Source organism: Medicago sativa, chromosome 4 (assembly GCF_051527215.1).
Source record: "Medicago sativa cultivar Bolivia chromosome 4, Bolivia_mono, whole genome shotgun sequence".
NCBI lineage: Eukaryota > Viridiplantae > Streptophyta > Magnoliopsida > Fabales > Fabaceae > Medicago > Medicago sativa.
In genome coordinates, this window is record NC_140752.1 from 60,587,810 (window position 1) to 60,612,172 (window position 24,363).

The window sequence follows — 24,363 nt, forward strand, 5'->3', positions numbered from 1 at the left end:
ATGTCGATCTTTTTCATAAAAATGAAATCATTTATTTAGTTTTAGAAACAAAGAAGATATCAACTCATGAATATTTCACTTGTTTGTGTGTTCGCCGCGAATCTCCATAAGTACATTATGTATATATGATACCACAGTAGATATGTCAGAATCACAGAGATCCACTATGATTTTGTAGAAGTAATATGGTGGCTTTTAAAAAATCACGGTTGGTTGTTGTGATTTTGGCGTACTCTCTATGATACCAAATATAGGTGTAGACATAGTTAAAATACTTTAGTCCTCTCTAAAAATATTTTATCATATTCAATCAAATTCATGAGGTTCCTCTTCAGTGGCTAACTAAAAGTGGGCACCTAAGCAAACTTTTCCTTTTAGCGATGTTGATAATTTAAAAACTTAATTTTGCCAATCTAATTGATACATTTTTGAAGTTTAATATCTAGTCCAACTGTTATATTTCACTCCCATAATTTAAACTCAAAATCTCCAGCTCAGTTTAGAAAAATCTCGTATCATTCCTTCCAAGTGTTATTCAATGAACAATATGTTTCTCCTCAATAAAGAAATGATAAATATTTTTTTTGTGATATGAACTTAGTAAAGTTCAACTTATAATATTTGAAATTGTTAAGTTTGCCACCTTCAATCGGGTTTGAATCCGAACCTCTATGTGTGTGAGTTTTAGTGGTAACACGCGAAATCAGTGTCAATGGAGACATAAAGCTATGCTTTTCATAGGAAACTCTTCTAGCACATTAAAACAAGTTAGTGATACTGATGTGTAAATCGGACATGATTAATTTATTATGAGTAATTTATGGGGGTTGGATTCGTTACTAATTATCATCCCTACATACACATGATTAAACTAGCCGTAATTGAAGCTGAAACCAATACGACTTATGTGTAGAGTAACTGTTCTGGTTTGTAATAGGCCAAACTTTAGTATTTACATGAAGGGACATTGTAATTTGTAATACAGTTTATTGAAAAAGCTACCAAAAAAACCAAATTCAGTTTGGTTGTGATAATTGTATTAAAGAGAGAATACCCTACTACCTTTGAGGAGCACCAGAAAGGATTGGATCAGCTGAACTATGTTTTCCTAATGCAGGAATACTAAGAGAACGTTTTCTTAATTTGGATTTGCCATTTGATGGTAGTTTCTTCTCACTCTTTTCAGCAAGCAAAGAAGAATAAGCGCAAAAGGGTTCTTGAGATGCCACTGCTATTGGCACCGGCTCACTTCTAGTTCTAAGGAATTGGTCGAGATTTTGGCGGTATTTAATCCCATGGATTTTAGCTCCAAGCTCCACAACATCAAGCTTAGTCTTTAACTCGTAATCATCATCCGACCAATAACCATTTTCTAACACATCTTCCATTGCAAGATCATCGTATTCTTCATCAGACTTTGTTGATTCCTCATCAATAGATCCAACCTGCAACGCAAAATACAAAAGGACTCAAAATTAGTTAAAAGTACTACTATGTGTAGCATTGATACTTTCAGATTGAAAATGTGTCAAATGTCTGACACGACACTGATACTCTTGTTTACATTGAGTTACTTTCATATTCTTAAATTATTATCAGTGTTGTGTCTGGAGTCTGGTGCTTCATAGGTACTATTCAAAACATAGCTCGGCATCAATTCATTCCCAATTGATAACCCAACGTCATGGGAAAAGAGAACATTGTCAATTGTCAATTCATATTACCACTGCTTGCAAGAGGAATAGCAAAGCAAACCCAAAGATTGAAGTTGAAACTCTTCTATCCGGCAAATTTTATCACATGGATATAGACATTTCATCACATACATACAGACATTTCATCTAGGTAAATAATGTAACCAACATAAAACCAAAAATCTACCTCATCGTCGACTTCTTTGTCACTGTCGTCACTGAAATCCTCATCACTACCCACATCTAGTTGATCATCAATCTCTTCATCACTACCATGCACCGAGAACTCTTCTTTGAGCTACACAAACAAGAACAAGAACAAGAACAAAAGACAAATTAATCGAGAATTCTTCCTTGCGCTAAATAAACAAGAAAAATTAAAATAACAACAAAAGAGGATAGATATGGAGATGCATCAAGATAGAGCAAGGCATCCCAACTACTGCCAGAGGATTGATAAGAGGATAGATATGCTGGCATTCCTAACCCTAACAATCATGTGCAGCATACCCAGTTTAATGTTGAACACAAAAATTTGCAAAAAAGTTCAAATTTACCTCCTTTGCAGGGAAATCTGATAGCCTAGGGGAGCTACAGCCAGAGGATTGATAAGAGGATTGATATCTACTGCCGGTATCAGTCCCATCAGCTCTGGACTCGTCAACACTTCCCGCATAACTAGTGCCGCCATCACTAGGCCAGGCACTGATTCCATAAAAACCAAACTGAAGATTTACAGGCTCTGCTTTACCAATCCGTAAGGGACCATACATTGGATGTCCGATTCCATTTTCCGGTCCTACACCACATATGGACTTCCCATTACTATCAACCAAATTTACAGGCCAAGCCTTTGCCACGGACCCATCTGTATTAACTATAGCCATCAGATTTCTTGAAGAACCTTTTCTCTGAATCAACTGAAACATTCCTTTCGAGCTCAAAGAATTGGCAGCACATTGATTTCTGTATTCCTCATAAACAACTGTTACAGTATTTCTAACAGGATCGTATAGTTGGTCCCCAGCTTCACGCCTTCGAAGACAGCTGAAAACAGTTGCATGGATGGCTGCGACGCTCTTGTCAACATTTGTATTGTTTACTTTGGGAACCAAATGCTTTTCAGCACGCGTACAGAGATAATCCTGGATTGTTCTGATGTTTCGGATATACTTCACATACTTGTTTTTAGCAGGATCCAGTGTCATATATTTGGCACGCACTGCAAATCTTTCCAAGTGCTTCTCCTCATTTGTAATGTAGATCATGAATGGTATGATCGACGGATGTTTCTTCATGAGCCCCATCTGCATGATTATTCAGATTATTATTGTTAGTGACTGGAAAAAATACAGCAATATACATATTGACATCAATAAGAAAGAAAAAAAATAACGAAGGACACGTGATCAAAATTTGACATACAACAAAGTTGAGACTCAGGTGAACACCCTCGACAACAACAGATTGTTTTCGTTCTTCCCAGGCAGTGATTAGCCTATCAAGACTGTCAATCACCATCTCACTCTGCGCCTTATATCCTTCAATAGCCATTTGTTTTGGACTTGGATGCTCAGTAGCACAAGAGCCGGTCTCTGATGTCCGTGTATCAGGTTTGCTAGAATTCTGACCATCAGTTGCTTCATCCTTGGTAAGTGATTGTGACACACCAGCCATCTTTTTTGCTTTCTTTTTGGCCTTCGCTTCAGCAACAGCAACTGGATCCAAACACTCGCCTGCATGGTAGGTAGAAGCCCACAACAAGGGGTTTTCCTTCTCACTGGCAAAACTTCTCATCATGTGCCTAATGGAATCCGTTGATACGACTGTCGTGATTCCCAATCTGCTACCCTGAAGTGAAAATATAAATAAATGAAGCAATTATTGAACTGCAACAATAGTAGTTTTTATACTCCATTAAACACTTGCATATCCTACCACGAAATAAGTAAAAACTAGAACAAATAAATATTTCTGTAGAGAAATATACCAGTATTGCAGACAGCGTCGATTTTCCACATCCACTAGTGCCACATAACAGCACTGTCACAGATTCCTTCTTTTCACGAAGTCTGATAAAAAGAAAATAATCAGGAACATAAGAGCATAAAGTTGTAAGTATAAAATGTGAAATGTTCAATAACAATTGTAGAGCAATAAATTCATACCTATACCGAATGAGTTCAGTACACAATTTATTTTTCTATTGTGAAAAGCAAAAGCATATAACATGGCAACAATTACATGAAAGCTAGGTCAAGAAAATGTAAACCATGGAAAGACAATCTAATCGTATAACTTAACAGATTCCATTACATCAGAGCATATGCTGGAACCACAGTCAGAAATATGTTTTTGCCTCGCTTCTATTCCAAATATAAGCCCAGTAAAGATATGAAAAAATGTGTTACCTGCAGGCTAGAACCAAGTCTGCTCTCTGGTTAGGACCCAAGTACTTGTACTCGGCCAAAGCATCACATACAATATCTAGAAATGTTTCTCTCTGAACAAATACAGAAGTGCGCCTTTTGTACAACTCGAATGGTATGCTCTTAATTTTACTATCCTTGCCCAAAAGTGATTGGTTTCCTAAGTCTTCTAGAGAAACTACTGCGTCAGGCTGCAAAAGATCAGTAGTACTCTTGCTCTTTGTGCATTCAAAAACTCTTTTGCAAATCTGAAAAAAAGAAAATGGAAAACATACTCAGAATAGTTTTGTACAAAAACTCCAAAGTTGTGCTTACAATGAGGTTTTTACTCTCGGTGTAAGGGACATTACTCAATAATAGAAGACAACCAAATAACCAAGAACTTCAAATTAGTCTATCATGAACTTGTATCGATGCCGATTACGCTTCAAAAACAGTAAATATGCCTAGCATGCATCCTAAAATATTTCATTTAAAAAAAGAATCTGTGCCAACTACAAAATCCATGTCGCCGCAATAACTAGTCTTATTATCTTATATGCAATTTAAATCTTGTAATGCTCTAACAAAATAGCAATATCACATTCTATAGTTGCAGAAGTAGAGAAATCTATTGTCCATGTAGTATTTAGGTTCTACCGTGCCTCAATAAAAATTCATAACATGGATCATAGATTTCCCAATAAAAATTATTCCCCTTCATAATCAAATAATTACAATCCACTACAATCTATTATTCCATTCAAGTGAATCAAGATGGCTAGGAAGATACCAACTAGGATTGGCACAAATGGTTAAACATTTCGCTCACATCGACCATGACCTGGATACAAGTTCAAAATTTCATTGTAAATCCTCAATGAGGCTGACGACGGCATGCACCACTAAAACTCACACAGACAACTTTGAGGTTTTAATTCAAACTCAGATGAAATGTCACGACTAACAATATCGTTACGGGCAATTGTCAGATGAGCTAGAAATTATACACTAAATCATGAAATTAATTATAAAAGAATAAGCAAAAAATAGTTGAATTTACACGCATACCAAACCCTTTGAACCATTAAAGGGGGCAATAGGACGAGGAAGCAAAATACTACCTAGTCAAAATAAAACAAACCGAAATAAAGGACATAACACAATGACGTTGTCGACAAAATATTGATCCAGAAGAATATTAAATGACAAAACCAAACAACAGGTCAAACCGGTAATCTATGTAACAAAAACCACCGAAAACAAAAAGTCCTCAGAATGTAAAAAAAACCACCAAAAACAAAAAAGTCCTCAAATTTTCCACTACACTAATACCTAAAATCCAGAACCTGAACATAAATCTTAAACATTGAAAATACCATAAAATTCATATCAAATTCAGTAAAAAAGAAAAGGTAAATCGCAGATCAATTTCAATAGCCCAACTGGGTTGACGCGACTCGATGGACTAGTCTCTAAGCACATTAGAGAAAACTCAAAATACGAAGTAAAATCTTAAATCAATTTCAGTAGCCCAACTGGGTCAATAAGCCTCGAGGGATTAGTCTCTGGGCACAAAAGCAAAATCAATTTCCTTTAAACAAAATAAAAAATCTCAAATCAAATAAGTTGAATCTAAAATCATTAACAAGACAATAACACCAACGGTTTTCATGATCAATCAAAACAAAAAAAAATAAAAAACATTAAGAAAAATTAAAATATACCTTAAATGCGTGTCGAGCTTTGCATCCCATAATTTGCAGAGTACTCTGCAAAACAGAACGCGTGTAACAAAACGATTCTTTTCCTTTGTCTTTGTCTTTGTCAATGTTTTTCTCATCAATAACAACTATGTAAAGTATCTTATTACTCGTCTCACCAATTCCACCACCACCACCACCATGATTATTCATATTCATATTCATATTTCGAAACTCCATTAACAAAAACACATGCAAAATGAAAGAAAAAAAAACTCTAACTTCCAACACAAGCAAAAGAAGCCATTGGAAAATGAAGGAGAAGGGTAATGTGGAGAAAGGGATCTATTGATTGAAGAAGAAAAAAGATGAAGAATAAAGAAGGAACATTAGGGTGAAGAAGAAGATGTTGTTGTTCTAAAATGGTTTGAATGAATTGAGCGGTGCAGCATTCTGATTTCTTTTCTTTTATTACGACTCTTTCTTTCTTTCTTTCTCTCTTTCTCTTACGTTCGTTCGTTCGCTCGATATAAATAAATAGGAGGAGTACTACTAGGTTTATGAAATGACGGATTTCGCCCTATTTTATTCTAAGAATTTCTACTAGCCGCGTTTTTTCTCTTTTTGATAATTTTATTTTAGAACCTGACCTAAGTATCCATATAAAAAGCCATGGGCCCCTCTCCCTCGCCGATATGAATATGAATGATAAAGAAATAGTCACTTTTTTCCATAGTTTTAAAAATCAGCTCAGACCGGTTGGTTGAACCGGTCCGATCAAAAACCGATGTGTACTTTGGTTTGAGACATATATCAAATTGGTCGTAGTTTTCTGAATCAATCTGGTTTAATAAATACTCCCTCCGTCTCATAATTATTGTCTCTTTAGCATTTTATTTTTTTTTCAAAATAATTATCAATTTACAATACCAATGCAGCATTTATTATTTTTTTCCACTATTATACCCTTATTTATTGTATTACATCCAACTAACTACTCCACTAACTGCAATTAATAAGGGTGTTTTAGTAAATGCCACTAATTTTACCATTGAAATCAACACAATTAATCATTTCCTTAATAACCGCTCACAAACCTTAAACGACTAATATTACGAGACGGATGGAGTATTTTATGTTCAATGTTCAGATTAATGCTCCATTATGGCTGATTTAATATTAATTAGCTAATTAATATCTTATTTAATACTGATTCTCTTTGATTCAAAAGCTTTGACCTTTTATTTTTAAGAAATAATTCGAATTTGAAAATTTTGGCCATTATAGAATCAATCCGCGCACAATGAGTAGATCATTAGAAACTAAACCACTGCAACAACTAATTGTTTATGTTAACAAATGTAATTTATTTATTTTATTTTTTTTAGGGAAAATGTAATTTATTGTATATATATATATATATATATATATATATATATATATATATGTCACATATTCTTTTTTAAAAATTGAAAGAACACATAGTTTTTTTCTTTCAAGAAGAGCACATCATTATTAAATATAATAATAATAATAATAATAATAATAATATACCTTTCAATAATAATAATAATAATAATAATAATAATATAATCTCTCCCTTAAAAAAACTATACATGTCATTTGTTTTTTAGAAAATCTATGTATTATGTTAGTATTAATTGATTCCGTAAAAAAATTGTTAATATTAATTGATATGCAAAACAAATTATATTTGTTGCCAACAAAATATAGTTTTTTTTAAGGAATGAAATATAGTTATACTTTTAAAAAAAATATAGCGATCCAAATATACATATTATATGTCAGTTTTTTAGTTTTAAAATGACCGAGTCATCGGTTCAATCCGATTTAATCTAGTTAAATAACAATAAAAATTTAATCTTAAGATCAGATCATCTAACCGAATTATTCGGTTTAATACGATTCAGTCATGCAGTTCAACCAGTGATTCAGTGGTTCGACCATTGACTCAGTGACTCAATACCCCTGGCGAGTTGATGACCGAACCGAGTTTTAAAACTATGTTTTTCTCAAATAAATAAATCAAGATCAAAATATAGCCACATAATCTATGTTCTTCCGTCTCAAAAATAACAGTCGTTTAATATTTGTAAATGATTTTTTTAAAAAATGATTAATTGTGTTGAATTTAATGATAAAGTTTTTTTTTTGAACAAGTCAAAATGAGATATATTAACAAAAAGTTTTGGTCCTTAACACAAAGAGTGCCAAAGGAAACAAAACAAGGTTACAAAATAGTTCTGCTCAAAACCACAAAAGACATCAAGAAAAAATAGATCAGATAGTCCCCAAACAAGCAAGGGGACGCTGCCACCACATATGATAATCAAATGGAAAGCACACATTTTTTGCTTTTAACCATTTGAGATGTGTAATCTTAACCTTCTCAAGTAATTGCTCTGTTGTTTTTGTTGTGTTGGCAAACAGTCTTTGGTTTCTTTTATTCCAAAGAACCCAAATACCACAAAGTCAAATCAAATGGAGAAAAGACCTTCTTGGAGCATAACCATCTGAAGAATAAACAAATTGATAATAATGATTTAAAACCTATTGAGGGTCCACAGAAAACACACCAATCCAATTCTTAATTTGTTGCCAGAGGTCACCAAAAATAGGACAATGAATAATTAAGTGGTCTATTGTTTTATTTTGGCCACATCCTGTAACACGTAATTGCGAATCATTAAAAATAACACCTCATCGCGCCAAGTTATCCTTTGTTGGCCATCTATTGCGGAGAAGACGCCACGCACAAATAGAAACTTTCAAAGGACCACTCTTATGCCAAGGAGTATCTGAAACGACGTTGTGGTTATGCATCTCCTGCCGCATGAGCATTTGATACACACCACGAACGGTGTACCCATCACCAATGTCAGGCCGCCAAAGCCAGACATTAGATTCAGTATCCTACAAAGTAACGTTAGTAAGCAAATTCCTAATCTCCACCACCAACTCCTCCTCCCAAGCTAACAAACGACGCATCCACCTCCAAGCCCCCCTTCTTCACCCCAACCTAAAGCGTACATCTCTCCCATCGACAAGTCCTTATGGATCGATAAATTATACAGCCTCCTAAATCTCTCCATGAACGACATCGTCCCCACCTAACAATCCGACCAAAGGACAGTATTTAAACCATTACCTAAATGTTTTGAGATCCTTTCTTCAAACCAACTACCACCCTCCACGCCTATTCCATTTTGAATTTTAATTATCTCCCTCCACCAAGTTGACCCTGTCACGCCACCCTCCCTCAACCGACCTCTCTGCTTCCCATACCGAGAGGACAACACCTTAAATTAATGATAAAGTTAATGGAGTGGTTAAGTTTGATTAAATTCAATAAATAAGGGTATAATATTGAAAAAAATAATAAATATTGCATTTGTATTTTAAAGTGGTAATTATTTGGAGATAGAAAAAAAAGTTAAAGAGACAATTATTTTAAAGCAGGACTAATATTATATAGAAATATTATATAAAATATGTGTTTTCTTTTTAAAATGAGTTGAGATTGGAAGGCTCGTCAAAGTTAAGGTATGTTACTAGGTTCACCGAGCGTTGCTTGAAGAAAATTTACCAAAGAGATTTTCACATCGATAACGAGAGTTGAATACATAATCATGCGTGTGAGTCAATCTCTTGATAACTTAGTCAACCTTTACCGATGAATATGTGGTTTATTTTATGAATTAACAAATGTTAAATGAACTTTTTGTCAACAAAATATTTAAATGATCTTTTTTTTGTTTTATTATTCTTTAGTTAGACTTTGAAACACTTGCGAAAGAAGATGAAAAAAGAATTTAAAGCACTTATTACAACATTTTTAGAGGACTATAGTTTCTGACTCATAAAGTTTTTTTTTTTTTTTTATATTGATAATTGTTATTATGTTGGTATTTATCTTCTGTCATGATTTGAACCCTGAATATTTCCAATTATTGAATAAATTCTTATTATTAAAAATAAATTAGGGGATGATGATTTGTAATGGTATAGATATAAAACGTCTAGCCCAATTATCTCATAGATTACACAGTAAAAAAGTCCACATCGAAAACATCATAGATGTTTTCTTTATCCAAACAGTATTGCTCATTTCCAAAGTAAATTACCTATATACCCTTACGCATGTTAACTCACGTCACGCAAGTTAACATGCGTTAGTTATAACGGTAACGCAACTTAAGTTGTGCAGCGTGACTTAAGTTGCGCAGCGTTAACACTACAAGAAATCATGCATATTGCCAGGGAACAATGCCAGGAGCAAGAACTCCTGGCAAATTTGTCAGGGGCAACCCGTCACAAAAGTCGTGGCAAAATGTATGCAGCAGAAAAGATTCTTTTGTGGTCAGAAAAAGCAGGACGGTACAACAATTTGCCAGGGGTTGTGCCACCAAAAACCCCTGGCAAATTGCAAAGCCTGCAAATTTGGCAGCAAAGCCTGCAAAGGCTACCGAAATAGCTGTATACTAGGACTGAAATGAGTTGACTGGAATTTGCCAGGGGCAAGACCCTCGGATAACCCCTGGCAAATTGCATCTATACAATAAATTGCATCGTTCCCTTTCATTTATGTCACAACACTTAGAAATTTTTTTCCATTATTGACAGTGAGCATAAACCACCAAAAACTACTGTCTACAAAACACACTCTTCTTCAACAACACTAATTTCTTTCACTTTGGTAAATTACTACACCTACATTTTTATGCTTCTATTTTATTTTCTTATATTGGCATATAATTTTATATATATTGTTGTATTTAATAATAAATATGCATGTTTTTTTTGGTGAAGTATTAATGCATGTTGAATATATGTTTGTTTTTGTCTAGATCATCTCTTGAATATATGTCCTTTTTTTTTTTAAATGTATGTTGAATATGTGTTTTTTTCTTAGATCTGTTAGTTTTTTTTTTATTAGATCTATTAGTTTCTTTTTATTTGATATATATGTTAAAAAAAACCAGAATCGAAATTTTTTTTATAAAAAATGTTTTTATTATTTAAAACCGTATTTTTTTTAAGGAAAACCCATATTTTTTTAAAGTTTAATTAAAAAATATGTTATTTATTAAAGTTTTAAATTTATTGGTGTAATAAGTATTAAATTGATGTTATTATAAGTAAATAGAATTAAAAAAATTAATGTCAATGAATAAGTATAAAACTGATTTTATTATAAGTAATTAGAATTTAAAAAATAATTTAAATGAATAAGTATAAAACTGATTTTATTATAAGTAATTAGAATTAAAAAAATAACTTAAATGAAAAAGTATAAAAAGTGTTTATTTAGGGAAAAAAATTTAAAAATAGCTTAATGTTATTCACATAAAAAAAAAATTCATGTAAAGAATTTTTGTGCAATTTAGTTTACCTACGCAATCGGTTATTTAGTTTTTTTCTATTGAAAAAATTTGTGTTAGTAGCGATACTTGGGGAAAAAAAACTAATTGTTATATATGTGAATGTTTTAGCCGAAGGTGCCAAAGATGGAGTATTATCAGCATTATCGTAGTTGGATGTATGACAGAACGTTTCCGGGAAGAAGAGGATTAAAACCCCATTTTGTGGAAGGAGTTCACGGATTTATTTCATGGGCATGGGGACAACAAGTTTGTAAAGATGAGGGAGGGATAAGATGTCGCAACAACTTATTTGGGAACAACTCCTTATGAGGGAGGGAGGGATAAGTTTGTAAAGATGGGGACAACAAGTTTTTAAACTAAAGATGGGGACAACTCCTTTTAAAGATAATTTGCAACAACTTATTATGACGCTGAGAGGTTGGTGATGAGGTTGGGATTAAAAGTTGATAAGATTGATTGTTGCATAAACGGCTGCATGTTGTTTTATGACAATGAATTTGGGAAAAATGACGGAGCATTGGTGGAATGCAAATTTTGTCAGAGTCCAAGGTATCGTCTAACCAGGAGTGGGAGGATTCCGAATAAGACAATGTTTTACTTGCCAATAATACCAAGATTACAAAGATTGTTTGCATCGATGAAAACTGCTTGTCATATGACGTGGCATCATTCAAACAAAATGGCTGGAGTCATGCGACATCCATCTGATGGGGAAGCTTGGAAACACTTTGATGAAGTATATCCTGATTTTGCAGCAGATCCGCGTAATGTAAGACTTGGATTGTGCTCTGATGGTTTCACACCATATATCCAGGCATCAGGGAAACCCTATTCTTGTTGGCCGATCATTGTAACTCCCTACAATCTCCCTCCTGAGATGTGCATGACAAAGCCGTACATGTATTTGGCGTGTGTTGTTCCAGGGCCAGATAACCCTAAAGCAGGCATAGATGTGTTTCTAGAACCTTTAATTGATGATTTGAGGAGGTTGTGGATTGGAGAATTGACATACGATATTTCAACCAAACGGAATTTTCTAATGAGAGCATCTTTGATGTGGACAATTAATGATTTTCCAGCGTATGGCATGTTGTCTGGTTGGAGCACTCATGGGAAAATGGCTTGTCCACATTGTATGGAAAATAGGAAGGCGTTTACTTTGGAAAATGGAGGGAAGAGTTCGTGGTTTGATCATCGTTGTTTCTTGCCTCACAATCACCCGTTTAGAAGAAGTAAGAATGGCTTCCTGAAGGATCGGAGAGTAGTAGTTGGCCCGCCCCCTAAAATCACATCAGAAGAGGTGTGCACAAGGGTTAGTGATTATCCTAAAGTCACTGATTTTGGCACAACTGTCCCAATACCAGGATACAGAGTTGACCACCATTGGACAAAAAAGAGTATATTTTGGGACCTCCCATATTGGAAAGATAACTTGCTCAGACATAATCTTGATGTAATGCACATTGAGAAGAATTTTTTTGACAACATATTTAACACGGTGATGGATGTTAAAGGGAAAATTTGCTTTTTTTTTTTGTTTCACCTGATTAAACTGCTACATGAATATTCAAAGACCATTCTGCAATGAATATTCAAAGAGCATTCAAAGAGAAAATTTGCAATAGTGAAAGAGCATTCTGATTACTCTGTTCCTTGTAATGAGAATATTTGGTCACCTTGTTAAGGCCACCTTGGTTACTCTGATTACATAGGCTGCAATCTTTGACTGCATTAATTTGTTTTTTATAGGCTAACTGTTTTTATAGGTTGACTGCATTTTATTGTCTCTTTGATAGAGTTTGAATTTTTTTCATCCTATTAGAACCAGAATTTTGATAAACTATTAAAACCTATTTCAATTTGGCATGAATCTAAATGTTAGATTATTTTGTTGCAAGTTTGTCATCCTTTTTCAGTTGTGTTATAATATATGGTAACCTGGAGTCGATGTAGTTATTTTAGCACATTATAGTGACATGTTTTCATGACTGATAATATATAGTAACCTGGACTCGATGTAGTTATTTTAGCACATTACAGTGACATGTTTTCATGACTATATATAACATGCAAGTGGGTGATAAGACCAAACTAGGAGGAGACAGATTGATGAAAAGATGATAATATAATTTACCTGCTTGAAATTCCAGACTTGTTCTACTATTTATGTAAGTTTCTCTAGACAGTGCTTCAAAAAACTGAAATTGCTAACCACTGCCTCTGCTTCAGTGCTTATGCTACTTTCTCTTTTAATTGAGTTCTTAATATTTGAACAGGAGGAGTATGACCGGCAGCTTGCCGAGGCTATTGCTGAAGGGTTAACTGTTGATCACTCTTTGACCTTCCGTACTTGGAGAAAAGTTGCTGGCGACAAGAAGAAAGGCAAGCTCTATGGTCTTGGTAACTTGGCTGCTAACTACCGGAAGGGTAGTGTTGCATCGACACTTAGACTCACCCTCAATCACGGTGAAGGAACCTCCCAGCAGCCTGAGCTGACGCCAGAGATGCGGGAGCTTATCTAGAGATTGACACAAGAGCAGCTCACGCAACAAATGGCAAGTCAAGCGGCGGTTGTGCAAGATTTGCTTAACCGCCAAAGATCATATGAGGAGCAGCTGGCTCAGTTTCGGCAAGCACATGCTCAAGATCCCTCCCACACTAGAGCGCTGGTTTTAAGTCCGAATGTTGAGCCTTATCCGGTTGATAGAGATGAGGAGGATGATATGGATGATGAGGAGGATTGAAGTTGGACCCCGTCGTGATGTGTGCCCTTTATGAAATATTCTCTCGTGCCTTTAACTGTTTAGTTTCTTGTTGTATTATTTGGGGAAGTTTCTTATACTTCCCGGTACAATTTCTATTAGGTACTTATGTAGTATTTCATACAATTTTAATTTCAATGATGCTAGACTCAATATTGTGTGCTATTATTTTAATTTGCATTGTTAACTAATTTTTCTAAACCAATTAAATTAAAAAATCATTTTAAAAACGTTTTTTAAAATTATTTTAAAAAAAGTTAATTAAAATAATTTTTATTATTAAAACAATTTTTTAAAAAAGAAATAAAAAAACAATATAAAAACGTTTATTTTAAATATTTTAATAACGTTTTTTAAAAAAAATTCGTACACAATTTTCAAGGGGTTAACCCCTCGCAATGTCCCTGACATGTTTTGAAAATGACTGATGTGATGCTGACACAGTCTGCAAAAGCCTGCATTGACCAGAATTTGTCAAAAAAGCTGCGATACAATTTGCCAGGGTTTGAGCCAGGGCCTCTGCCAGGAGCGCATTTTGCCAGGAGCTAAACCCCTGGCAGGACAATTTGCGATGAGCAGATTTGCTTGTGATTCTGCTCCTGGCAAAACCCCTGGCAAATGTCCATTTGCCATGGATTTTTGCATTTTGCCAGGGCTTCCGCCCCTGGCAAAATGCAACATTTCTTGTAGTGGTTACTTAAGTTGGTTATCAGCAACACAGTAACTCAGAACCTCCATTTTCAACTTTTCAAAAAACGAAAATTTCACCCCCAAATCCAAATTTCACCATTCTTGCGCCATTCAAACCGAATTTCTTCCACAATATCAAGTAAGTGATTATTATACTACTTCTTTGCATTATTTTGGTTGAAATTTTCGAATTTTAGTAGAAAATTAACATTTTTGTGTTTTTAAAAAATTGTCTTGCATGTTAAAGATTATGGTTGTTAGTGATGATTTAACTTAGGATAGGTTGTTTAGATGTTGTTTAGGGTACAATGTGGTAGTTTAGGGTTTTGAAAATGCTAGATTACATAGTTGTTTGAAAAATGCACACTACGTGTTCAGTGAAATGTCTCAATGATAATTTTTTTTGTTTTATTGGATTGGTTATGATGTAATTAGTTAGAGTTATGTTTGTTAATGTTGATTATAGTTAATTTGACTGCAATGTGGTAGGTTATGGATTCAAATGTCACTGTCGACATTATAGTGTAGTTGTTGTATTGTTAAAGATTACATGTGAAAATGTGTTAAATTTTATTTGATATTTGTGCAGATATGTCTGAGCAGGAGATGCCTGATAGGCTTAGGTTAGGGAGGATGGCCCCTACTAGTAGTGCACGTAGAGAGAAGCAAGCACTACAGCCTCCGGAGGGTCGAGGTCGAGGGAGAGTGGGGGCCACGAGTCTTGCTACTGTTGATGCTGCGGGGTAATCGACGTCACAGACGGGTGCATCCCAGATTGTGGACCCGCCACAGTATCAGCATCAGTTTCAGGAGCTGGCTTATCAGGACCAGCATTATCAGGAGCAGTCAGGATTTCAGCCGGGTTATCACTATCAGGAAGGGTATGAGTATCAGCCTCAGTTTCAGGAGGGGTATCAGCCTGAGCATCAGTTTGTCGACCCTCCTCAACAGCAGCATCCTGAGCAGCCTCCTCAGCAGCATCATCCTGAGCAGGATCCCGAGCAGCAGCATGCAGAGCTTGTTATAGAGGACGAGGATGGGGGCTTTCCAGGGGGGCCTTACGAGTTGTCACTTTTACCGGACTTCGGTAAACACGTGGCATGCAAGCTTTGGAACGATAAATCAGTAAGTATAAATTGGTTTATTTAATTTAATTATATTTTACTATTATGTGAAGTTTATTTTACGTATAATATGTTATGTAGAATATTTATAGTTTATTATTTCATGTTTATTTTACGTATAATATATATAGTTTTTTCTATGTATAATATTCTACGTATAATATATTCTACGTATTTTTATTTATGACGTTTATTTCATGTTTAATGATATTCTACGTATAATATTCTACGTATAATATATTCTACGTATTTTTATTTATGAAGTTTATTTCATGTTTAATGATATTCTACGTATAATATTTTACGTAGAATATATCAAAGTATTATTATTTCATGTTTATTTTACGTAGAATATTTATAGTTTATTATTTCATGTTTCTTTAACATATTTAATTATATTTTTGTTGTATTTCAGTTGCAAGCGAATCGTAAGATGAAAGGCATCTCGCACGGGAGGAAACTGAAGCTTTCTTCCCTGTCCCTTCCGTTGCCTTCAGATGCTAACCCTTGGTTCTGGGAACCGGTTGATAGATCGGGTCTAAGGCCCCTCCTTCTGACTGGGTACGACAACATCTCCCACGGATTAGTGTGTGCGATGGCATCAAGAGACTAGCAGCTTCCATCTGCCTGTTGGGGAGATGACCATCACACTGGATGATGTCGCTTGTCTCCTAGGCATCCCCGTCGCTGGACGGCTCATTCACGAGAAGGAAGAGGATTTAGATTATGACCACGCTATGGATCTGCTGGTGACCCACCTTTTGTTTCCGGTGGAGGATGCGGTTGGGCAGGTGACTGATTTTGGCGCCTCTGTCTCCTACACGGCCCTGAAAGACCGTTATGACCACCTGTTGAACAGGTGTAACCAAGTGCTGGGGGAGGATTTATCACAGTAGGAGGAGCATGAGCTGAGTCGTATTAGGCCCGCCTGTGTGAAGGCGTTTTTGTTGCTCTTGCTTGGCTACACCCTTTTTGCCGGCAAGAACAACAAAACCATTAGTCTGCTGTGGATGCTTGCCATTCGGGATTTGGATCACATAGGCACGTGGTCATGGGGCGCGATGGGACTTGCTTTCTTGTATGAGCAGTTGAATCTTACCTCAGACGCAAATGTTGGCTCAGTTGGTGGGTACATGAGCTTGTTTGTGGTAATATATTTTTTTCTTCTTTTTTAAGTTAAAAATAAATGTATAGTTTCTTGTATGAAAAGTATATATTTTGTCTCTTTGTGTTTGTAGGGATGGGTTATAGCTCACTTTAGACATGTGGTTCCGAGGTCCAGATATGTAGATTATGATCGGGAGGACCCGTATGTGGGCAGATGGAAACCTCAAAGGGGGTTTGCTGATGCTGACTACTTCAGAGGCTTGTTGGACTCGATGGAGCATTGTCATGTCACCTGGAGGCCGTACGAGCACCGACGAGACGTGACGCCTTTTCAGAACGTGTGCTGGTACTCCGGATGGATCATGGTAGGCAGTCAGAGGATGGTGTGTCACTTGTCGGAGCGGGTGCTGAGGCAGTACGGACATGTTTAGAGGGTTCCCCGACCTCCTACTGATGTTATGCCTCTTGCCCCAGCAGATTGTTTTATCTTGGTTTTCGGGTGTCAAACATTGATTACGTTCGAACCTTTTAAACCGGTGATTTTTTCTTGGGAAGGGAAAAAGTAAGCAAAACCCTTGAGAATCGAGGTCCGGGAGTTGTTTTCGCTACGGGAAGGTGTTAGGCACCCATAACGACTATAGTATCCTATAGGAACCGTCTTTAATTTCTACGCGCGCGCTTTATTTTTTAAATGCTATTTTGAAAGTGTTTATTTAAACCTAAGAGTTCTAGGTGAAGAATTGGAGGGAGAAGAGTGTGTTTGAATTTTTATTTTAGTTGAATTGAAGGAATTTTGTTCCTTGCCTACGTACCCGATTAAGGGATCAAATCCACCGTAGTTCTCTTTCAAAAATGTTTTTGTTTTTGTTGGTTGATTTTAAGTTTGAAAATGGGATTTTGAAGAATAGAAAGAGGCCTCAAGGGCATGAGATTAGGAAATTGTGAGGTTTGATTAGTGATTTGCAAAAGAAGTCAAAGTTTGATTATTTTCATTGAAATTTGATTAAGAAGATAAAAGGAAAATTCAATGGGGTTTTGACCCCAAGGTTTATTATGAAAAATGTTTGAGTGAAGTTTGTTCAAGTTTTTTGGGAAAATGAGTTTTTTCTAAGTATAAGTCCTAGGCATTCATCTAAACATACAATCCTAAACATACATCTAAACATGCATATTCTAGCTACTTATCTAAAGTGGTGTGTGTGCATGTGTCGGTGCTTGTGTCGGTGTACATTATTAGAGTCCATTGTCCTTTACATCATATCCTAGATACATTCTATGGCCTCTTTGCCAAGAAATTAAAATGACATGAAAGTAAAATATTACAAAACTCCTAAGTATTTACATTTTAAACTTGGCATGAAATTGAAACCTAAAGTGCACGAAATTAGATGAAGAGGAAGATGAAGTGGGAATGCTTATGATGAATATGAAACATGAAATGAAAAGGTTAGTAGCATAAGGCAATATCAAAGGAAATAAAGCAAGAGAAACACTAGAACATAAGGGATAGAAAATAAAGGCAAAATGAGTGCAAATATGGCTAAAATTTGTTCATAAAATGCAAGAACCAAGTGACCCATAATTCTCACATTCCAATACATTTTAAAGGTTTAGAATCAAGTCTTGGAATGGGATTTAAGGCAACATGGTTTACTTGGCATTTTAAAACAAACCTTAAGCATATTTGCATTATTTAACTATTCAACTAACTTGTAAGCTAAGTAACTAACCAAGATTCCTACTCATGCACTAATATCAAACACAAACAGTAGCTAAACCCTATGGAATCAAATAGTATAGGTCACCAACATTCATCAAGCAATTGGAATTAAAATCAATTGAATTTTCATTTATTTTTTAGCACAAAATACCACAAAATAGTAGGAAAATTAGCACCTTAGTTTTTAACCAATTTTAATATGTAAAAATTATCACAAAATGCTACCAAACTATCAAGAACCCTATATGAATTTTTGGGATTTTTTAAAGGGGTTTTTTGGACTAAAAGTGCAAGAAGATTACTAATTCTAACAAAAACAAGAAAAAAGCTATATATTTTTTATCAAGATTTATTATGCAAAAATGTTAGAAAAACACCTAAAAATCATCAAGAAATCATGAAAATATATATTTTAATTTTTTGTAAAAGGTTTTGATGCACAAGAGGTGCAGGAAGCAAAGTCCAGTGGTGCAACTAGTAGGAAATAAGCCAAAAACGAAAAAACCAGTAAAGAGGACCCAGGCCCAGGGTTCCTGATGGATCTTGGACCCTCCAACAGCCTCAGAGGCGTTGGATTGATCCAACTCCTAGGAAACCCTAAATCCAAAGGTCAGGAATGCAGGGCGCATGATAAGCTCAGATAGACACACAGCAAGAACGAATCAGGACCACACATCTAATCTGAATGCAAGATCAACGGTTGACATAAAGTCTAGAAATGAACCAAACCGGTTTCTATGAACCAGACCGGTTCACATCCGTATAAAAGCAAGCACAACCGGTTCAATTCATTTCTAAACCCTATCTCTCCTTCTTCTCTTCGTTCTCTCATTCTCTCATCCTAACCCTAACGGCGCCGTTCATCTTCTTCCTATCACTCATGGATCCAAACACGTATAATGAACAAAACCACACACCTACATAGCCTGGCCAAAACGTTTACGAATCTTGGTACTTTTTCGAAGAGAATCCATTCGAAATGCTTCGATGTTGTTGCTTTTTGAAGGAAATCGTTTGAAACGTTTCGATCTAAGCATCTTTCCAAGGAATCAGTATGAAACGTTTCGATTCTTGCTACTTTTTGACGAAAATCATTTGAAATGGTTCGATCTGGATACTTTTCGTTTTGAAATGCTTCGATTTGGATACTTTCGAAGAAAACCACTCGAAATGTTTTAAACTTGGTGTCTTCTTGAAGAACACCGTTTAAAACGTTTCGATCCAGATTTTTCGAAGGAAATTGTTTGAATCCCTTTAAACTTGATGTTTTTTTGTGGAAAATTGAATTGAAACGTTTCACACCATACTGATTCGAACAGATTCTATCCTAATTCTTCGCAAGTTCGAAACGTTTTGGATTTTGAGGCTTTCTTGGAACTGAAACCCTAATTTGATTCGTTAATGATGAAATTACTTTCTGAATTGAAAGGTAAACGGTGAATCTTCATGATTTTGTGTTTTTTAGGGTTTCAATTTTCGACTTGTTCGAATCTTTTCAAGCTTCAATTGGATTCACCGTTCATCTTTCAACACAAAGTTTCGATGATGATTATGAGAAAGTTTCTTTGTGTTTTTACCTGAATTACTTGGAGATTTGAACAAGTGGATCCTTGCGAGCTTTTGATCCCTCTGGTAAGCTTTGAAACCGAAAATAAATCGGTATTCAATCTTCTTCTTCTTCGAACTGGTTTGATTCTTCTTCAATCTCTCTTCTTCTCTTCCTCCAATTTTCTTGTGATCGTCCTTTGGACTTGAATTGCAAGAAAGCGAAGGAAAACCGTTCAGTGATGATGATTTTCGTAGAAAATCTCTGAGAACGAACCAAACTCAAAAGAACTTCGTTGAATTTTACGCCTCCGTTTTGATTTTCCAAAAGTTCATATTGATTCTGTATGTTTGATGATGAATGTGGTGGAACTGGTATGAAATTGAGAATTTGTGCGGTGGTTTTGATTCTGTTGTGGCGGTTTTGGATTCTGTTACGGTGGTGATTGAATTCTGTTACGGTGGTGATTGGAGAGAGAAATTCTGTTAGAGTTTCTCTGATGATGATGTGTCCTTGAATAATTGGGAAAAATCTCACTTTGACTTGAGTTGGCAGGGTTTTATAGGTGCCATGTGTGCCACTGGACGAATAGGAAACTGCCACCTGGACTTGGACTAAAGTTCGAAGAAAAATGACTGGATTTGGACTTGGGCCTTTTTGCAATTTCGGAAAACCTAAAGGACTGTTCTGCAAACTAAGAAAACTAAAGGGACAAAACTGAAAAAAGGAAAAGAGGACTTAATTGCAATCAAAAAACTTAAAAAAGAAAATTGAAATAAGAAGGACTATTATGCAAAAAATGCGAAATTAAAGGCTTAAAAAGAAAATTAAAAGGGACTTGAATGAAATTTTGGACACTTTGGACTTAAAAAAAACTAAAAATAAAATTGAAAATAAAAAATGATAATTTGACTAAACGTAAAGTGAAACGTCTAAAATTTGACAAAACGGACTAAAACGAACCAATGGCCTAAATGAGGTACTTTAAAGTAACCTCTCTCTGTTGGAACAAAATGTGCTTAACAATGAACCTTAAAAAGTTTTGATGATAACAAGGTATTAAAAATTGTAAATTGGACTAGCTAATATTTGTTCAAGTGTACAGGACCATAATTATAAAGTCACATCATCATTGGTTCTGAATGAGCAAATAAAGAGCAAAAGAAAATGAAGCTTAGATGATTCTGAAGGCAAAGCGCTCCTGAAGTCAAGCTGCTCCTGAAGAAATAGCGCTCCTGAAGTAAGCCACTCCTGAAGAATAGTGCTTCTGAAGACAAGAGGTCCAGAAGCCACATCATCAGAAGCTGCGTCATCAGAAGCTGCAGAAGTCATATCATCAGAAGCTGCATCATCAGAAGCTGCCTCATCAGAAGCTATTTCACCAGAAGCTGAATCTCAACTGGATTTGCAAAAGATTCAAGAATTGAAGAATTATCAATGCAAAAGCTGTCCATTGGATTCGAAAACACAAACAAAGGATTAGTGGAATTTTGCAACGGTCATTTCAAAGGTGTTTGAAGGCTTGTGCTTGCATTTTGGACGAAAGCATTGACATTGTACTTTGTACGAATTGTACAACCACGTTCTCCACTACTCTGTTTTGTGTCCACGCTACAAGACAAGAAAATAGCTCCAGAATACAGCTTCGCCTGCATAGATGTTCCTTTGGATAAGGAATGGATTTCAAATTGGTTCTTCATAGGACAACAACCAAATCAGGCAAAAGATCATTGGTGAAAGATCAAGCTTCAACAACGACTCTTTGGAGTGCTGGCAATTTCATAACGTCTCTTTCACACCTCTATATAAAGGAGTGAAGACCTAGAGAATTGGTAATGCAAGAACGCTAAACGATAGACTCACAAGATTTTCACAAGTACCAAACCTCTGCTGAAATTGTTCTGCATTCACTTAGAATTTCTGTGTCTCAAAGTCATATCTTAGAAATTCTTAAGTTCATTGAGTCTGTATCTGATTTGTATTGTGAGCACCTCTGATTGCATATCAAGTGTTCAACCTTAAACAATTTTCTGTGTAATTTTGTTTAGTTAGGAAGTCTCTTGCAGTTGTGCTTGAGCAGGAAGTCTCTTGATTGTGTTCTTGAGCAAAGGAAGTCTCTAGCTTGTGTGCTTGAGCAAAGGAAGTCTCTTGCTTGTGTGCTTGAGCATTTGTAATCAGATATTACTCATAGTGAAATCTCCTTGGAAGTGCAAGGGGGACTGGACTACTTCCGGATTGTGGAAGGAACCAGTATAATTGCTTTGTGTCGTTCTTCTTCTCTCTCTCTGTTTTATTCCGCTGCATTTAGATTCTGATTATCACTTCAGAAGCTGTCTCACCTAGCTTCTGATCAGTGTGTTCAGTTTTTAGGAGAAACGAAGAATTTTTCAAAACACAATTCAACCTCCCTTCTTGTGTTTTTCTCACCTTCAATTGGTATCTAGAGCCTTGGTCTGTTGTGTAACACTTAACCGTGCAACAGTCAAAGATCTGAGAAAAACATGTCTACTCCTCCTCCTACTGGTTCTAGTGATACTAGCTATAAACATGTCTCACATGATTATAGTGATAGTAAGAAAACCAGTGTTGGAAAAGTTCCAAAGTTCAATGGAGATGCTGAAGAGTTCTCTTGGTGGAAGACCAACTTTTACAGTTACATCATGAGCCTGGATGAAGAATTATGGGATATTCTGGAAGATGGTGTTGGTGATTTAGTCCTTGATGAAGAAGGAGCTGCTGTGGATAGAAAGAAACATACTTCAGAACTGAGGAAACTTTACAAGAAGCATCATATTATCAGAGGAGCCCTTGTCACTGCCATACCCAAAGCAGAGTATATGAAGATGAGTGACAAATCCACTGCTAAAGCTATGTTTGCTTCTCTCTGTTCAAATTATGAAGGGAGCAAGAAGGTCAAAGAAGCAAAGGCTCTCCTGCTTGTACATCAGTATGAGTTATTCAAGATGAAGGATGATGAAACTATTAAGGAGATGTACTCAAGGTTTCAAACCTTAGTTTCTGGGCTACAGATTCTAAAGAAGAGCTATGTTGCTTCTGATCATGTAAGCAAGATACTCAGAAGCTTACCTGCCAGATGGAGACCAAAAGTGACTGCCATTGAGGAAGCTAAAGATTTAAACACTTTAAGTGTCGAAGATCTTGTTAGTTCTCTCAAAGTTCATGAGTTAAGTCTTAATGAACATGAGTCTACTAAGAAGAGTAAATCAATAGCTCTTCCATCCAAAGGCAAGTCATCAAAAGCTCTCAAAGTAGTTGAATCTGAAGAGGAAGAACAGTCAAGTTCAGATTCTGAACCAGATGCTGCTGAAATGGCCATGCTCTCAAACAGACTTCAATATCTGGCCAAGAAGAACAGAAAGTTTCTCTCCAAAAGGGGTAACTCCAGAAGCTCAAAGAAAGAAGATCAGAAGGGATGCTTCAACTGTAAGAAGCCTGGACACTTCATTGCTGAATGCCCTGATCTTCAAAGAGAAAAGTCAAAGGACAAGTCAAAGAGGTCTACATTTAAACCAAGCAAACTCAAGAAGCAGATTAAGCAGAGTTTAATGGCAACCTGGGATGATTTGGGTAGTGAATCTGGATCTGATAAAGAGGAAGCTGATGAAGATGCAAAGGTAGCTGTTGGGTTGATAGCAACAGCAACTTCAGAAGCTGGATCAGATTCAGACTCAGAAGATGAAAACGAGGTATATTCCAAAATTCCCAGAGATGAACTTGTTGAGTCACTTAAAGAACTTCTTACACATTTTGAAGTAAGAACCAATGAGTTGAAGGATTTAAAAGAAAAATATACTGATTTGGTACAACAGCAAAAATCAACTCTATTGGATCTGAAAGCTTCTGAACAAGGACTTAGGGGCTTTGACTTCATGTGTAAAACATATGAAGATCAGCTCAGGTTCTTATGTCAGAAGCTACAAGAAAAGTGTAATGAAAAACCTTTAAGTAACCATGAAATTGCTCTTGAAGATTTTATTATATCTGGCATTGACAGAAGCAGAGTAGCTTCTATGATTTATAGCATTTACAAGAACAATGGCAGAGGAATTGGTTTTCCAGAAGTGAAACTTGAGAAAACCAATCTAAAATCTTGTTGTGAATGCATCAAGGAAGGTCTGAAAACATTCTTTGTACCAGAAGGGGCTGAGTTGGAAACTGTTGTTCAATCAGAACCTGAAGCTTC

The 24,363-nt window shown here is 35.7% G+C and overlaps 3 protein-coding genes and 1 pseudogene across 3 annotated transcripts; 3 read left to right on the plus strand and 1 right to left on the minus strand.

Annotated features, from left to right (window-relative positions):
• Nucleotides 1-903: 903 nt before the first annotated feature.
• LOC146930354 (P-loop NTPase domain-containing protein LPA1 homolog 2-like) lies at nt 904-6,298 on the minus strand. The gene is made up of 7 exons (XM_085701903.1): nt 5,830-6,298; nt 4,106-4,371; nt 3,685-3,766; nt 3,120-3,545; nt 2,252-3,001; nt 1,882-1,992; nt 904-1,445 (listed from the first exon to the last, which is right to left on the minus strand). Exons 1-7 carry the CDS (start codon nt 6,043-6,045, stop codon nt 1,059-1,061), a joined length of 2,238 nt encoding a protein of 745 aa, XP_085558029.1. The 5' UTR covers nt 6,046-6,298; the 3' UTR covers nt 904-1,058.
• A 6,881-nt stretch (nt 6,299-13,179) lies between these two features.
• LOC146930355 (uncharacterized) lies at nt 13,180-14,070 on the plus strand (annotated as a pseudogene).
• A 473-nt stretch (nt 14,071-14,543) lies between these two features.
• LOC146930356 (uncharacterized) lies at nt 14,544-16,399 on the plus strand. The gene is made up of 4 exons (XM_085707538.1): nt 14,544-14,592; nt 15,252-15,367; nt 15,422-15,787; nt 16,202-16,399. The coding sequence occupies exons 1-4, from the start codon at nt 14,544-14,546 to the stop codon at nt 16,397-16,399; spliced, it is 729 nt and encodes a 242-aa protein (XP_085563664.1).
• A 25-nt stretch (nt 16,400-16,424) lies between these two features.
• Nucleotides 16,425-17,324, plus strand: LOC146930357 (protein MAINTENANCE OF MERISTEMS-like). The gene is made up of 3 exons (XM_085707539.1): nt 16,425-16,577; nt 16,683-16,934; nt 17,025-17,324. The coding sequence occupies exons 1-3, from the start codon at nt 16,425-16,427 to the stop codon at nt 17,322-17,324; spliced, it is 705 nt and encodes a 234-aa protein (XP_085563665.1).
• The last annotated feature ends 7,039 nt before the right edge of the window (nt 17,325-24,363 follow it).

What these genes read in the sequence shown, in the direction of transcription:
- LOC146930354 (XM_085701903.1), bottom strand. Translation starts at nt 6,045, where the DNA reads ATGGAGTTTCGAAATATGAATATGAATATGAATAATCATGGTGGTGGT. An exon ending in GACTTGGTTCTAGCCTGCAG is followed by an intron (nt 3,767 to 4,105) that starts GTAACACATTTT and finishes TCTTTTTATCAG; the next exon opens with ACTTCGTGAAAAGAAGGAAT. An exon ending in ACAAAGAAGTCGACGATGAG is followed by an intron (nt 1,446 to 1,881) that starts GTAGATTTTTGG and finishes TTTGCGTTGCAG; the next exon opens with GTTGGATCTATTGATGAGGA.
- LOC146930356 (XM_085707538.1), top strand. Translation starts at nt 14,544, where the DNA reads ATGAGCAGATTTGCTTGTGATTCTGCTCCTGGCAAAACCCCTGGCAAA. An exon ending in TGGCAAAACCCCTGGCAAAT is followed by an intron (nt 14,593 to 15,251) that starts GTCCATTTGCCA and finishes ATATTTGTGCAG; the next exon opens with ATATGTCTGAGCAGGAGATG. An exon ending in AGCTTTGGAACGATAAATCA is followed by an intron (nt 15,788 to 16,201) that starts GTAAGTATAAAT and finishes GTTGTATTTCAG; the next exon opens with TTGCAAGCGAATCGTAAGAT.
- LOC146930357 (XM_085707539.1), top strand. Translation starts at nt 16,425, where the DNA reads ATGACCATCACACTGGATGATGTCGCTTGTCTCCTAGGCATCCCCGTC. An exon ending in TGGAGGATGCGGTTGGGCAG is followed by an intron (nt 16,578 to 16,682) that starts GTGACTGATTTT and finishes TTATCACAGTAG; the next exon opens with GAGGAGCATGAGCTGAGTCG. An exon ending in GGTACATGAGCTTGTTTGTG is followed by an intron (nt 16,935 to 17,024) that starts GTAATATATTTT and finishes TTGTGTTTGTAG; the next exon opens with GGATGGGTTATAGCTCACTT.